General features: G+C 51.8%; 4 protein-coding genes across 4 annotated transcripts; 3 read left to right on the top strand and 1 right to left on the bottom strand.

The window, feature by feature from the left end:
- Nucleotides 1–1,029: 1,029 nt before the first annotated feature.
- Nucleotides 1,030–4,410, top strand: CTRU02_208235 (reverse transcriptase domain protein; the record flags this gene model as incomplete). Its single annotated transcript, XM_036725827.1, has 1 exon — nt 1,030–4,410. The coding sequence occupies one exon, from the start codon at nt 1,030–1,032 to the stop codon at nt 4,408–4,410; it is 3,381 nt and encodes a 1,126-aa protein (XP_036582541.1).
- An 893-nt stretch (nt 4,411–5,303) lies between these two features.
- On the top strand, nt 5,304–6,029 carry CTRU02_208234 (splicing factor 3a subunit; the record flags this gene model as incomplete). The annotated part of the gene is made up of 1 exon (XM_036725828.1): nt 5,304–6,029. One exon carries the CDS (start codon nt 5,304–5,306, stop codon nt 6,027–6,029), a length of 726 nt encoding a protein of 241 aa, XP_036582542.1.
- A 1,811-nt stretch (nt 6,030–7,840) lies between these two features.
- Nucleotides 7,841–9,094, bottom strand: CTRU02_208233 (serine threonine kinase; the record flags this gene model as incomplete). Its single annotated transcript, XM_036725829.2, has 2 exons — nt 7,841–8,345; nt 8,418–9,094. 2 exons carry the CDS (start codon nt 9,092–9,094, stop codon nt 7,841–7,843), a joined length of 1,182 nt encoding a protein of 393 aa, XP_036582543.2.
- Nucleotides 9,095–12,966: 3,872 nt separating this feature from the next.
- CTRU02_208232 (mitochondrial import inner membrane translocase subunit tim-54) lies at nt 12,967–14,438 on the top strand (the record flags this gene model as incomplete). Its single annotated transcript, XM_070205058.1, has 2 exons — nt 12,967–12,999; nt 13,062–14,438. 2 exons carry the CDS (start codon nt 12,967–12,969, stop codon nt 14,436–14,438), a joined length of 1,410 nt encoding a protein of 469 aa, XP_070061133.1.
- Between the last annotated feature and the right edge of the window lie 81 nt (nt 14,439–14,519).

The raw sequence follows: 14,519 nt of genomic DNA, 5'->3' as shown, positions 1-14,519 counted from the left end.
ATCGGGGCATGCATTCAACCCATGCACCCGGCTATTGTTTCCCATATAAAACTAACGGGGATGTCATTTTGTGCATGAAAACCTTCAAATCGGTAATTACCGAATAGACGGTTATATAATCAACCCAATAACCCCTAGACAGTCTCTAATGAATGGAAGCATCTTTTTTTACCCCATAAGTGGTGGGCAAATTGACTGCGTGACAGTTATGAGCCCAGTACCTCATGGTGACAATTACCAATTGAAAAACCGACTTCCAGAAGGGAGCAGTTCAGACTTATGCCATAGACAAGGGCACTCAATTGACGAAGTTACCGACCCATGAGACTTTGGCAGTCAAGTCCACCAAACAAAACATCAATTCCAATCACACAAGGCTGAACGTTGAAGTGTTGAAACATTCAATCACAAAAGAACTTCTGGTCATCAATTCATATCATCAACACTTATCAAAAAATCACAAAAAGTTCATCTCAACTCAGGGGGACTTACCACATCTGAGGAGTTGAACCCAGGACTCTTAACTTGAACCTTATATAAGTTCATGCTCGACCATACCACTGATACGCAGCCAGGAGGGTTGGAATTACGAAACGGAAGAGACACCTAGTTGCTCATTTTATGCCTCTGAAAGCTTCGGGCAGATAAGACGAACAGGTGGTTCACTTTATAGTCTTCGTGTAACGGAACCGATAAGACTTTTTACAAATTGCGAAAACTCCACAACCCTGAATTGAACCCACGAAGGGGAGCTTGCCAGTCTTACGGTCCTTGCGAATAGCTACAAGTTGGGTGGCTAGACCAACTACACTAAACGGCAGGTTCATTAGACAAGGGGGGCGTCTTGCGTTTTGTTGAGAATTGAGGCGTTGAGATTGGCTATATACCCTCAAACCTCTAGGCAACAATCGACAAAATCACCAACTTGAAACAAGAAGTGTCTAGTCACGAACTCAATCTTGGCCACGGCGAAAAATCAACTGCACAACGATCAGAAGAGAGAGACCAGTTCTCTTTTCAAGAGAGATCATGAATTCAACTACGGAAACTGCAAAATACACACAGCGGCTACAGACTGACAGCGACTGGAACCACTGGTTCAACAACTTACAGATGCTGGCAAACGTTCATGAAGTCTGGGACTATGTGAATCCAAAAGGAACCAAGATTAATACTAAGCCAAGATTGGAATTCCCAGACCCAAAAGACCTCAGACAAGAAGAACGAGCAAACTATAGCAACGTTATCAGCTATGGAAAAGCTATCTATCAAGAAGAAAAAGACCAATACAACCAGGTTCGGCGAAGTCTTCTAGAAATTCACAGTTGGATCATGAACACTGTAGCAGCCACTTATATCAGCCAAGTCAGCAAGGAGCAAACAGTCAGGGATATCATAAAAGCTCTTGAAAAACAGCTAGCGCCAGACAACTTTGGGAGACAACAAATGGTATTGGAAAGATATAACAAGCATATGCTATCAATCAAAAGAGCAAAACTTGGAGGATGGCTCATAATCTATCGAGAAATCATGGATGAAGCCCAAACAATCGGAATCCCTGCTCTCAGCGATCCAGTTACTCAAGTCTCTGAGTTCTTGAAAGCAGTCAAGCAAATTGCACCAGATTACTACACATCTGCCTCTTACGACTTCACAAAGCGATACAAGGATGACCCAACCTACAGTTCGATCAGCAAGACTGCTGGAATTGAGCAAGCTAACGATTTCCGCAGTTGGGTGAGAACTTTCCACCCAGACTGGCTGAATGCTGCTCCATTAAAAGACACGAGTTTCGCTACTTGGCAAGGAGAAAACGAACAAGGAATAAAACAGGGGGCAAAACGAGAGCAAAAGTGTGCAGCTTGCCCAAACGAAAGTCACCGATTTGTTGATTGCAAACATGCCAACCCTAAGAAGCGAGGCCCAAACTATCATGAAGATAATCCAGAAAATAAGAAAGCACTGGAAAGATTGAATGAGTATCTCCAGAAGAAACCACACTTAAAGAGAATAGTTGAAAAACTACGAAAAGGGGCAAGCGATCAGCAGTCTCAAAAGTCCCCAGATCGAGCAACATCTTCCTCAAACTGGAGAAACACTACACAATCATCATCCCACTATACTCAAGAAGTGTCTGATGGAGAAGGATCACTCTCATCTTTCGTCACTATCGTCAATCAAGGAGAAGCAAGTCTCTATTCAGGATTCCCACTGTCAGACAGTGTGATAGTAGACTCAGGAACAGGATTCCACATCTGCAACGACTCCTCAAGACTTCATGATCTCGACTACACAGTCACAAAAGACTTCACCTCTGGAGGAGGAGATGTACATGCAATTGCGAAAGGCACAATGATCATCAAACCAAACCAAGGCGGCAAATCCAACAACAAGGAGATCAAAGTCAGAAATGTATGGCTTGTGCCTGGATACCCAACATCGCTCCTTGGGACAGAACCGCTGAAGCAAAAAGGGATCATCTTTACAACAGGAATACCGGGTCTTATCGACTCAAAAGGCAGACTTCTATTCAAAACACCAAACCGATATGGTCAATACATCATTGAAGCTGGCCCAGCTCTGCTGAACAATACCTCGTTCAGCAATACCGAGAAGACTGTGAGATTCAGCCCAACCGTAGAAAGGAAACCAACCAAAGGTTTTCAGTCAACAAGACAACCACTCCCAACATCATCAGCAGAAGCCAAGTTGTGGCATGAGAGACTTGGTCATCCAGGCGCTGAGGGACTGGAACAGCTACTTAAAACAGCTCTTGGGATACAGATAAAAGGAATCACAAAAGTGGAATGTGATGCCTGTGCTGTTGGGAAGGCAACTCGCCAAATTTCCCGCAGAAACCCAGACCATTGGCCAACTGCTGTAGGAGATTATCTATCTCTCGACTTCTTTACACTTAGCAAAGCATACAATGGGGAGAAGGTAATCCTGCTGGTCAGCGATGGCTGGTCAGGGTTCTTCTGGATAAGAACTCTTCGTACTCGAAAGGAGGGACTACAAGCTATGACAGAATTAGCAGCATACCTCGAGAGACAGTGCTTTATCAAAATCTCTATTCTACGCCTAGATTGGGAGGTTGCTTTACGCAATGCGTTTGAACTATGGGCAGCTGTGAATGGATATATGATTGAAAGATCAGCTGAGTACACTGGTGCTCAAAACCCAGCAGAAAGAGCTGGAGGTGCTGTGTTTATGATCATGAGAGCACTTCGATTTCAATCTCGCTTTCCTGAATTGATGGCACCAGAGCTGGCAAAAGCAGCAGTTTATCTGTCAAACAGATTGCCTCGAAGACGCCACAAGTGGCAGACACCATTGGGGTTGGTCAACACTTGGCTGAACTCTCATCAACAGTCTACCCACAAGAGGGCTGAAAAGCCACAACTAGCACACTTGAGGCGATATGGCTGCAGAGCTTACCCCTTGACACAAAACTACAAGAGAGGAATAGAAAAGTCAAACAAAACTGCGCCAAGAGCTCATATTGGCTATCTATGTGGTTATGACAGCACAAATATCTACAGAATCTGGATCCCAGCAATAGGAAAAGTCATGAGAACTAGAGACGTTACTTTCGACGAAAACACGCTGTATGATCCAAGGATTGAGGATACCAGCAAGTTAAGCCAAATGGAACTTGAATTCCAGTTCACAGAAATGGATATCCCATTCACAAATCCAATTGAACAAGACCTAGACACAGCTGGCTGGGATGGAGAAGATTTCAGCGATAATATTACCGGGCCACTACCCGCCTCGAATCCAGCCGCTCAAGAAACAACACCGGCAACACCGATGCAGGAGAAAGAATCAGGGGATTTTCAATTACCTACACCCACTTCTCTATCACCAACAGTACAGCTGTCAGATTCTCAAACAACTGAGGGGGTGAGGGAGACTCCAGAAACTCCAGAAGTATCGCCAACTCCAGAACAATCGGATCAAAGTGAGACCATAGAGGAAACCTCAACAGACCGACTCGAACTACAACAGACACCAGTCATAGAATTGGAACCAGAAGAAATCATACCACAAGATTCCTCCACAGTAATCCCAAACATAGCGAGAAGGGGAAGACCTCGTGGCAGCAGAAATCACAACATCTACAATCGATCAGCCCCTCTTGGTCAAACAAATCAACAGCCACCAGAAGCAACAAGATCATCACAAAGACTGAGAAGAGCAAGAGAATCCCACTTCACACTGCAATCTACGGATACAGTAAAAGGAAGAGATCAATGGGATGCATCAGCAGATGATTTAGGCAATCCACACCAAAAGACACTTCCACCAGTTCCAAAGAATTACAGTGAAGCGATCAAACACCAATACAGTCACAAATGGATTGCTGCAATGAATATTGAACATTTGATCGAGAAGAACGCAGTATGAATCTGGAATTTGGTAGTAAGTATACGGAGTTCTGAATAGTATCATTTCTGTATTTGAATGAGAATACAGAGAATCAACCTACAACAGGTTGCCTCTCTGAGGGGGTGTGTCACACGGACCACTGCATATATCGGGGCATGCATTCAACCCATGCACCCGGCTATTGTTTCCCATATAAAACTAACGGGGATGTCATTTTGTGCATGAAAACCTTCAAATCGGTAATTACCGAATAGACGGTTATATAATCAACCCAATAACCCCTAGACAGTCTCTAATGAATGGAAGCATCTTTTTTTACCCCATAAGTGGTGGGCAAATTGACTGCGTGACACCAATCTTCAGATGAAGACCAGCCCGCCAAAAATTCTACGCATGACCAGCTGGCTCATTAGTCATTGCCAAAGCAAAGCAGAAAAAACTGAAGCGTGAGAAACACGAAAAAATTTGAGTTGTGTTGAGGATGGCCCGATTCGAACGGACAACCTTCTGGACTGGAATCAGATGCGCTACCGTTGCGCCACATCCCCTATTTGTTGAAACATTCTTGCGTCTGCCAACCTATGTAGCTAACCTTGCAACCAGGTAGCCCCACATTCACCCGCTGGTGGGGCATTTCCTCGCCAAGTTCAACCAAAATGTCCCTTTTGACCGTTCACACCGACCAAAGCTGCGGACAATCATATCCCCGGACCGCGCCTTCACCTCGGTGAACATACCGCGATCTCCAACATCGCATTTTCTAGCAAAAGCTAGCTATCCCGCCAGCCATCCAAACCACACCCTCCACCACAACCACTCCCGAACAACACTACAAAACCAAACACGACTCCAAAAACAAGTCAGACATTTAAACCGCCGATAAAAAAAACAAACCACCCAAACCCGTCAAAATGGACTACCAAAACCGCGCCGGCTCAAAGTTCGGCGGCGGCGGCGTCGCCTCGCAATCAGCAACCAACGCCGACCGTCGCGAACGACTCCGCAAACTCGCCCTCGAGACAATCGACCTCGACAAGGACCCCTATTTCTTCAAGAACCACGTCGGCTCCTTCGAGTGCCGCCTGTGCTTGACAGTGCACCAGAACGACGGGTCGTACCTCGCGCACACGCAGGGAAAGAAGCACCAGACGAACCTGGCGCGGCGCGCGGCGCGCGAGCAGAAGGAGGGCAAGCAGAACATCGACCCGGCGACGGGCCTCCCCGTCGGCGTCGTCGGCGCCGGTTTCGGCGCCATGGCGCGCAAGAACCTCATCAAGATCGGCCGTCCCGGGTACAAGATCACCAAAGTCCGCGACCCCGTCACCCGCCAGCAGGGCCTGCTGTTCCAGCTGCAGTACCCCGACATCAGCCCGGACGTCGAGCCAAAGTGGCAGGTGATGAACGCCTTCACGCAGCGCGTCGAGGAGCCCGACAAGAACTTCCAGTACCTCCTCGTCGCCGCCGAGCCGTACGAGACGTGCGGATTCAAGATCCCCGCCCGCGAGCTCGACAAGCGCGAGGACAAGCAGTTCAGCTTCTGGGACCCGGATTCCAAGGAGTACTGGCTGCAGGTTATGTTCATGTCGGAGCGTGAGGAGAGGTACGTTGCCGCGCCTGGTTTGAGCACGCGCAGGTGAGAAGGCGTGGGCGGGGTAAGACGATTAGAGATTTGTATGAGTATATAGGCTGTGGTGCCGTGGCGAGATGGGTAATGGCCTATTAGCAGTGACTTGCCGGCGAAGATGGCTCTGCCGCTGGATGATTGAGGAAGCTACATAATCTCGCCAACCGATGTATCTCTTTCAGTTGGATGGACTCTTCGGGGCTTTGAACCAGCGAGCAATCTCGAGGCACCACCCCACGCACCGCATGGCAAAAAGGCAGACATGCAAAAAAGGTTACGGCGTTTGGCGCAGGACATGGAAACGTAAGCTCTTCAACCCTTGGAGGGAAACGAACTGAGCTGACTTGACAAGTGACAAGTACAAAAGTTACACATAACGATTAGAATGCCAATATAGTTTTGACTTTGGTCTCAAAATGCAATTAATTTGACTGCATTTTATCGCCCAAACTGTAGACAGTCCTCGTGTCTCCTGAATTTTACGTCTACATCTATGACATGCGGATCCAGTATTGACTACTAGATCCCTCCAACGCCTTTGACGACCACTGCTGCTATTCTTCCGCCGCTCTTTCATGCTTCTCGTGAGAATACCAAGAACCTCTAAGCATCCAATCCACAGCCTCAAAACAGTGCCTCCGAGGCAACAACCCAGTCTGCCTCCTGTCTACATAGCCACGTGTGCGATTTTGTGTCTCGGTGCGAGTCAACGCCCTTAATGCAGTGGATGGTGAAAACAAAGAAAAGGAAAAATGCAAGTCTTGGTAACATGAATCTGGATTATCGGTTGGCCACAGGCAAAATCGACTACAAAGAGCAGGCATGCCCAGAACGCATGGCAAGCCTCCTCGCATGTACTCGTACGAAAGCGACCCCAAGCATCGTACCGCTTATGCAAAGCCACCAGCACAACGCGCAAACGGGTCTCAGCGGAAGTTGTTGTCGAACCGCTTGAAGGTGTATCCAATGAAGGGCAAGCTCATCTCGGGCGACTCCTCGACTTGAGGAACGCCTGAACGGGCCTGCTGGATGGCCTGGGCCTTGAGCACGGTGGCGTTGTCGGTCTGGTCAATCTCGTCGGTCGGGAAGTAAGTGGTATCAATGGCGGAAGTCAGGCGAGGCTCGAACGGTGCTCTGATGCGGCGCAAGCTGTCGAACTCGACGCCCCGGAAGAACGAGTGGGCCTTGATCTCGTGCGCACCTCCACGACCAAGACGGTTCTCGGTGTTGCAAATCAGGCTGCCTTCGTCAGTACATGTTTATTTTCTCGTCGAAATTGCAGGAGCTTACCTTCGGATCAAGTTCTCAGCCTCGACGCCAAGCTGAATGTCGTCGGGGAAGTACAGGGTCTGTCGCCAGTTGACAATCTTCCTGTAGGTGTCATGGCTGTCCTCAGCGCAGAAAGGAGGCCATCCGACCAAGCACTCGAACATGATGGTACCCAGCGACCACCAATCGCAGTCAAACGTGTAGCCGTGGCCGGTGAAGATCTCCGGTGCAATGTAGTCAGGGGTACCGACAGTAGAGTAAGCCATCAGTCTTCTCGACCGGCGCCAGTCGTTGATCTGAGAGCGGTTGCTGACCGTCAGGTTAATCTGGTCAATGGCAACAGAGTTACGATCTCGTGGCTTGTTGGACCGGCCTTGGAGCAATTGTTGGTAGTAGTTGTTGTCATGCAGGCGGTTGAAGCCGGTGGAAAGGCCGAAATCGGTCAGCTTGACGTGACCGCCGCGGTCGAGCAAAATGTTGTCGGGCTTGATGTCACTGCAGATTGGTGTTAGCCAAAGTCTTCCCCCCCACAGCGCTTGTGAGCTGCCTGCAAACTTACCGATGAATGAAGCCCAGCTTGTGGACCGCCTCAATCGCAAGCACAATCTCTGCAATATAAAATCGGGTAATGTCCTCGGAGAAGATTTCATACTTGATAAGCATGGTCATCAAGTCACCACCGGGCAAGAACTCCATAAGCATGTAGAGGAAGTAGGAATCCTGGAACGTTGTGAAGAGCTTAACAACCCACGGACTGTCGGATTCTGCCAGAATATCACGCTCAGAGCGAACGTGAGCGAGCTGGTCCTTCTTGAACATCTCCGTCTTGATCAGGGACTTCATGGCGTAGACCTTGCCGTCGGCCTTCTTCTGGACCAGCTTAACCTCACCAAAGGCACCCTTTCCAATAATCTTGATGGTGTTGTAGTTCTCGGGCTTGTCCTTTGTTCGCAGGAATCGCAGGTATTGTCCTTCTTTGCGGCCTGCAGTAGACCAGATCTGCTCGCGTCTTGACTGGCTCTGGTTGGGCTCGGAGAGCTTGGCCTCCATTTCGCTTTGTCTGCGCGCATAACCCAGTTAGCAGGCGGTCATGACTGATAGTAATTATATGTATCCACAGTCGGTCACATACCTTTGGTTCCTTTCACGGGCACGCTTCACACTGTCCTTGAAGAAGTCGGAAGCCAGCTGGGTACACTTCTTCTGGTTGTTGTTGGCATTGACGCCGTACTTCTCGTAGTTGCGCTCAGGGGCCGGGGCAAAGGCATCGACAGGTGTTATCTGCTGGGTAGGGAGAGGGGGAGTCGCATAGTGGCCGTATCCGGAGGGAGTCTGGCCGGGAGCACCAGCAGTACGGGGCCGCTGGCCGGGAGAGGGACCGCGGGAACCATAGGGCGATGCGCGGGCAGCGCCGCCTAGGTTCTGATGGGAGAATTGGTGGGCGAGGCCGACATTCGGGTCGTTGGTTCCCGGGGTGTTGGATCGGGGCTGGTAGGCAGCATTGTAGTCGCCGTGGGCCTGAGGAGGATACTGACCCTGCTGCTGGTTGGGCAGAAAGTAGCCCGAGGGAGCATAACCGGTCGCGTAGGGCTGCTGCTGCTGCGGCTGCTGAGCCGGGTGCTGCTGAGGGTGCTGCATGCCGGCGTGTTGCTGCTGCTGCTGGTGATGCTGCTGCTGCTGCTGGCCTTGGTGAGGGAACACAGGCTGGGGAAAGGTGGAGGGTGTGGTTGGGTATTGGCGGTCGCTGCCGGGAGCCAGACGATCGTTGTTCCCGATGTTGAGATAGAGACGGTTATTATTGCTATCCATTGTACGTTTCGTCTTGACTCGGGGGGGCTAGGTGGTGTGCGGGTAGGGGTTGCTCGGGCTGTGCAGTGACTAGCAAAAGTGGCAGTTTAATTGACAGCGCTGTGGGCAGGCGGCAGGTGGAGGATCTCAGCGACTAAACGGCGGGGAAGGCAGCTAAGGCGACGAGATAGGTTGCAGCCTCGGGAGCCCAGGGTCAAGGCGGGAGGTTGGCGGTATTGGGCTGGTGGCCCGGGGCGGAAGTTCGAAGAGGCAGATTGCGGTGGGCGGGTGGATGAGATGGTAGGTTCAGAACCCGCTGGTGCTAAAATAAGAGTAAGTGCGAGCCCTAGTCAATGGGTTGGGATGAGAGGGGATAGGATGGGGGCGACTGGTAAAGGGAGCGTGGCACGGAGGGCAATGGAAGGCGTGGAGATGTGAGAGTGGTATACCTTTGGGAGCCTTTGGGGCAACTTCTCCGAGTAGTGAAAAGAAGAAGGGCTGGAATATCCTCACTAACGAAAGGGGAGGGGGAATATGGCGATACGGCGCAAAGGTGGCGGTGGATTTGAGGGGGGTGGGTGTGTGTAAAGGCACCAGGCTCTAAAGGGGGGGGAGAATGTCGTTATTTTTTCCCCTCGTTTCGGCCACTCTCTTCTTTGGCTTCTGTTCCTGTGTTGCCGACTCGAGAATGGTGACGGCTGAACAAAGCTAGGATACCTTGGGTAGCTAGCTTTGGTAGTCGGAATTTGAAGCAACGGAATAAGGCACCTGCAAGCGGAGGAGAAGGACTCTCTGGGTGGGGGGGAAGAAGAGGTGAGGCACAGAGGAAGAAGGGGAGAAGTTGAAGTCACGAGACCGAATGGTGGAGGAGCTGGAGCTGGAGGGGAGAAGGGGGGGTGGTAGGGAAGGGTACCAGCAGGTAGGCGTCGATCCCAGCAAACAAGCACAAGCTACGCGTGGCACACGCCGTAGACGGAGGGCAAGGGGCGGAAAGCTTTCCTGTGTCGAGTTGAGTGGGATGGATTAAACCAGCCAGACCTGACCTCGGAGAAGGGGGGTAAATCGAGTCTGTGTCTGTGTGAGGCGACTTGGCAGACAATAATTAGAGGTGGGAGTTTAAGGTGAGGAAGAGGAGAAAGTCGGTAGTGGAGCGTGGTGCAGCTTTAGCGTGCAGATTGCAGCAAAGAGCGGACAATAAGCAGAAGCAGAAGAAGCAATGGGAGTAAGAAGCATAATTTAGTAGTACAGTCCTCCGTACTACCAGCTTTATCTCAGTATCTATCTAACTTAAGGCATGTGTCTGTGTCTGTATGTATATATGTGTGGTTGTGCCTCCAGAGTGCGTCTCCAGAGGATACGATACGGATAGACAGGAGGCATAACCTAGGAGGGACTTTGGGACAGCAATTGGGTTTACAGTGTCAGATTTCAGTGCCAGACACGCCCCTCTCTCTCCAAAAGCCCTGGCCTGGAAGGGGGGGAAAAGGGGAGCGGGTCAAAAGACACACTTTCAGGGACTCGTCGCTTCAGGAGACCCGAACAGTGACTGGGCCTTGCTGGACCCCAACTACCCCTGAGATGGGTATGATTGACGGATTATGATTGGCTAATGCTGGCGGTGTGGGGTCTCAGCAGCTTGCATTTCCTCCGCTGCACTCTTTCCTCCACTTTGCTTGATGCCCATGAAGAATTATTACCAAGACACTTTTTCAGTACCAGGTGTTATATTATTTTATATTTTATTAATTTGTTTTATTTTTTTTCTCCTTTTTTTCCTTATTCTGTTTTCTGCCTCGAACGCTCCATCCGCCTTGTACTGCAACCACGATGGAGTAGTTTCCCTTTCTTACTTCCTGTCTCAGAAACTCCTACCTTCCTGCAACTGCACCGTCATCGTTGTTTGTTGTCTAAATTGGTTCCACATCTTTGCGGGGCAGGAAGGAGAGGCGGGGGCTAAAAAGGCTGAGGTGAAGGTGCCTTCCAGCTGTAGGTATGCCTGTTGGAGGGGGACGGGACGCAGTTGCTTCAATTCTTTTAGCCGACCACCTCCTTCTGCCTCCTGTGCCTGCTAGTGGCTTCACCCCCTTCACCGACTCTTCCACCTGAGCCACAGCAACTGTACCGCTGACCTCACCTTGGCTTTTTTGCACCTGTTTTTTTTTTTTTTTACATTATCGTTATTTTCATTTTTGGTATCCATATCTTGCAAATGAGCCTTTACAACTAACTAGTGTATCTTCCATCCGTCCGTATTCCAGCCGCGACTAAACAAACTAGTTCAACCTAACCTCAACCTTTGACCCATCATCCACCGGGCTCACCTAGCCCTGACGCTGGTGCATTATCTGCCGGTGCAGCCAACATGTTCGCCAGTGTCTTTTTTATCTCTACTATCCGATTTGTGCGATGCCGTCTCGGCATCTTGCCGAATCCTAGTCTTCTCTGCCACAGCCAGCCTTTCCGGCCCAGCTTCAGGCCAGTGTAAACAACCCTGACCTCCTTTGGTTTCTTATCTCCAAATGGGCTTTGACGTTTCCGGTCGCCGCATCCTTCCCTGCCCGGCCCCCTAACCATGGCTATCCCTCTCCAGTTCGTCTCTCTCCATGTTGCATTTCCTTGCGAGACCCTGTCTCTTTGACCTCCGCTGCTTGGAGGGGAGGGCCCGGAGTGGGTGTCTTTTTACTCGACCCGTCGCATAACTCCGTCATCCCATGCCGCTGTCCGCTTCCTTCTAGTTTATTCTACTGTGTCACGGCACCGGCAGCCTGGCTCTACCCAGCAAAAAGACCTCGCAATCAATGGGTGGCTCCTCTCAGAGTACATAGCAATTCCCGTGCTGCGCATGCCATGCTTCTTCGTACGATCCCGTTACACCCGCCACCACACAACCTTATCGTAGCACATGGCAGCGTTGCACTCTCGCTACTAACTCCCGCTGCTCGACATGGCTTCAGTCTGGTCGCGGGACTTTGTTCACCGCCGCCGAGTGCTCGCCTGCGTTTCAGCTAGCGGTATCTGCCACTTTGGGCCTCGGCTTAAAGATCACGACCCTCGTACAGACATGGTGTAGACGAATCCAGTCAACCTCGTGTAGGAGAGCATTTCCAGACAAGAAGAACCAGGAGGCTGAACACTGCCACACAATGCTTCAGTGAGCTTACGAAAACGCTGCAGTTGGCGATCGCGGTAGGCTCAAGTGACGCCCTGTGCCTGTATCAGAATCGCATAGGAGATCCACGGACGGCTCCAGTCTTGGTGCTCGTCATCGCCCAATAGCATCTCCACAAACTGTCTCTCCGCAATGCACCCTCCTGCCATCGCGACTTTCTGTCTGTCGTTCTGCAGATGTGATCTATCATGTATCTCCGATCTGCTGCCGTCTCTGGGATCCGTCTCCTTTCAAGCTAAAAAGCACCTCCCGCGTGGATCTCGGGAGAGGGAGGGGACTCATGGAAACCTCCCGGTCCTGGACTGGCGTGCTTCAGCCTTTCGGGGCTTTCAGAGGCGGGCATTGTTTTTCAGACGGGATGCCGCGTTCACGCCCAAGCTGAACCGGACTTCCCTGTCAATTGACTTCTGCAGCTTTGAAGAGGTCAAAGTCTAGCAAGACTTGAGTGACAGCTGAAGGTCCGGCTAAAGCACGGACAATCTACCCTATATAGAAGGCGGTGAACCACAAAAATACCCCTTACCCTTTTGGGACGGATAGTTCCGATAATTCGGCGAAGCTCTTATCGCAACTAAAATTTCCAAAAACCTCAATCCCGATCTTGTCGAGGTAGACGTTTCGTGCCATTACGAACGGCTCCTTTACGTCCGGAAATCCTGCTTTATACGCAGTGAAACCCTGCAATTCTCCTTCAATAGTTGATATTCTTATCGAATAGCCCAACATGGCGGACGCAAAGCCGCCCACGCCGCCCGAGGTAACTATCCATCACCACATGTCAAAACGGCTGCATCAACAATAACTGACCCCATTCACCAGGCTCCCGCCCCTGCGGCGCCGACTCCTACCCCATCCACGACAACTACACAACCTTCCGCCGCCGCTTCCGCTGCCGAAGCCTACAAGGCCCCGAAACCGAACCCGGTCTGGCAGATGATGGGCCTCCGCGGGCCCCCCAAGCGCCTGCCCTCGCGCAACTGGATGATCTTCCTCTCCATCACCGCCGCCTTCTCCGCCGCCATCATCTATGACAAGCGCGAGAAGAAGCGCGCAACCGCCCGCTGGGCCCGCGCCGTCGCCCCTCTGGCCAAGGAACCCGTCACGAACCCGTCCCAGATGCCCCGGAAGCTCACCGTGCTTATCGAGGCGCCTCCCGGCGACGGCCTTCGCGTTGCGCAGGACCACTTCCTCGAATACATCAAGCCCATTCTCGCCGCCTCCGGCCTGGACTGGGAGTTCGTTCAGGGCAGGCAGCAGGGTGACGTCCGCGCGGCCGTCGCGGAGAAGATCCGCCGCAAGAGGTCCCTCGAGGAGAGACCCGACGTCGAGCTACTCCCTACCGAAGAGAACATCCGCGACGCCATCCGCCAGAAGAATGGTGTTGCCGAGTACGACGGCCCCGGCGGCGACCTCGTCATCGGCAGGCACACTTGGAAGGAGTACATCCGCGGCTTGCACGAGGGCTGGCTCGGTCCCCTTGACCCGCCCCCGAAGCCGGAAGAGGCCCCTAAGCCCGACGCTGAAACACCGGCGGAAGGCGGAGAGGGTGAAAAGAAGGAGGAGGAGAAGAAGGAACCCGAGGAAGAGAAGAAACCCGCCCGACCGCCCCAGCCCGTCCCGTACAATACTACAAACGACTATCCCACCGCCCACCTCCCGCTCATGATTCCCTCCGAGTTTTCTCCCTCGCAACCCGTCGACTTCCCCCACCTCCTCGGCTTCGGTGGCACCTTCACCCGTCTTGGCCGCTTCTTCACCCGTCGCCGCCTTGCGGATGATATTGGCCGCGAGGTAGCGGCAGTGTGCTTCGCGCACGCACGCGAGTGGCGTGAGGACCGTTCCGACCTCGAGCAGCCGTACGAGCAGCAGCATGTCCTGGAGAGCGCGGAGCGTGACTGGGTCAAGAGCGCATGGAAGACCCCCGACCAGGCGCGGGATGACGAGGAGCGCGCGGAGCTGTCGACGGAGCGCATCTGGACCTCGCCCATCGTCATCGACCCGCGCATCGGCACCCGCATGCGCCGTTTCGAGATCAGACCCGAGGATGAGGAGCGCGCCAGACAGATCGAGGTTCCTGAGACCGAGGTTGAGGGCTGGATCAAGGGAAGCCTGAGGTCCCTGGGACGTTGGAGTTGGGAGCTCGTCAAGGGAGAGGAGCGCAAGGGCCCCAACGTGGGTAATGTTGACGAGGAGTAATTCATGTTTGGTTGGATATTTTAAAAGTTGTTGCAAAAAGCATGTAAGGCGGAGAGATGGACGAGAACGATTGTACTACTA

The sequence above is a fragment of the Colletotrichum truncatum genome, assembly GCF_014235925.2.
Source record: "Colletotrichum truncatum strain CMES1059 chromosome Unknown Contig_0005, whole genome shotgun sequence".
In the NCBI taxonomy this organism is placed as follows: Eukaryota; Fungi; Ascomycota; class Sordariomycetes; order Glomerellales; family Glomerellaceae; genus Colletotrichum; species Colletotrichum truncatum.
Note: the sequence above shows the minus strand (reverse complement) of the source record. Positions and strands in the feature narration are given on the sequence as shown.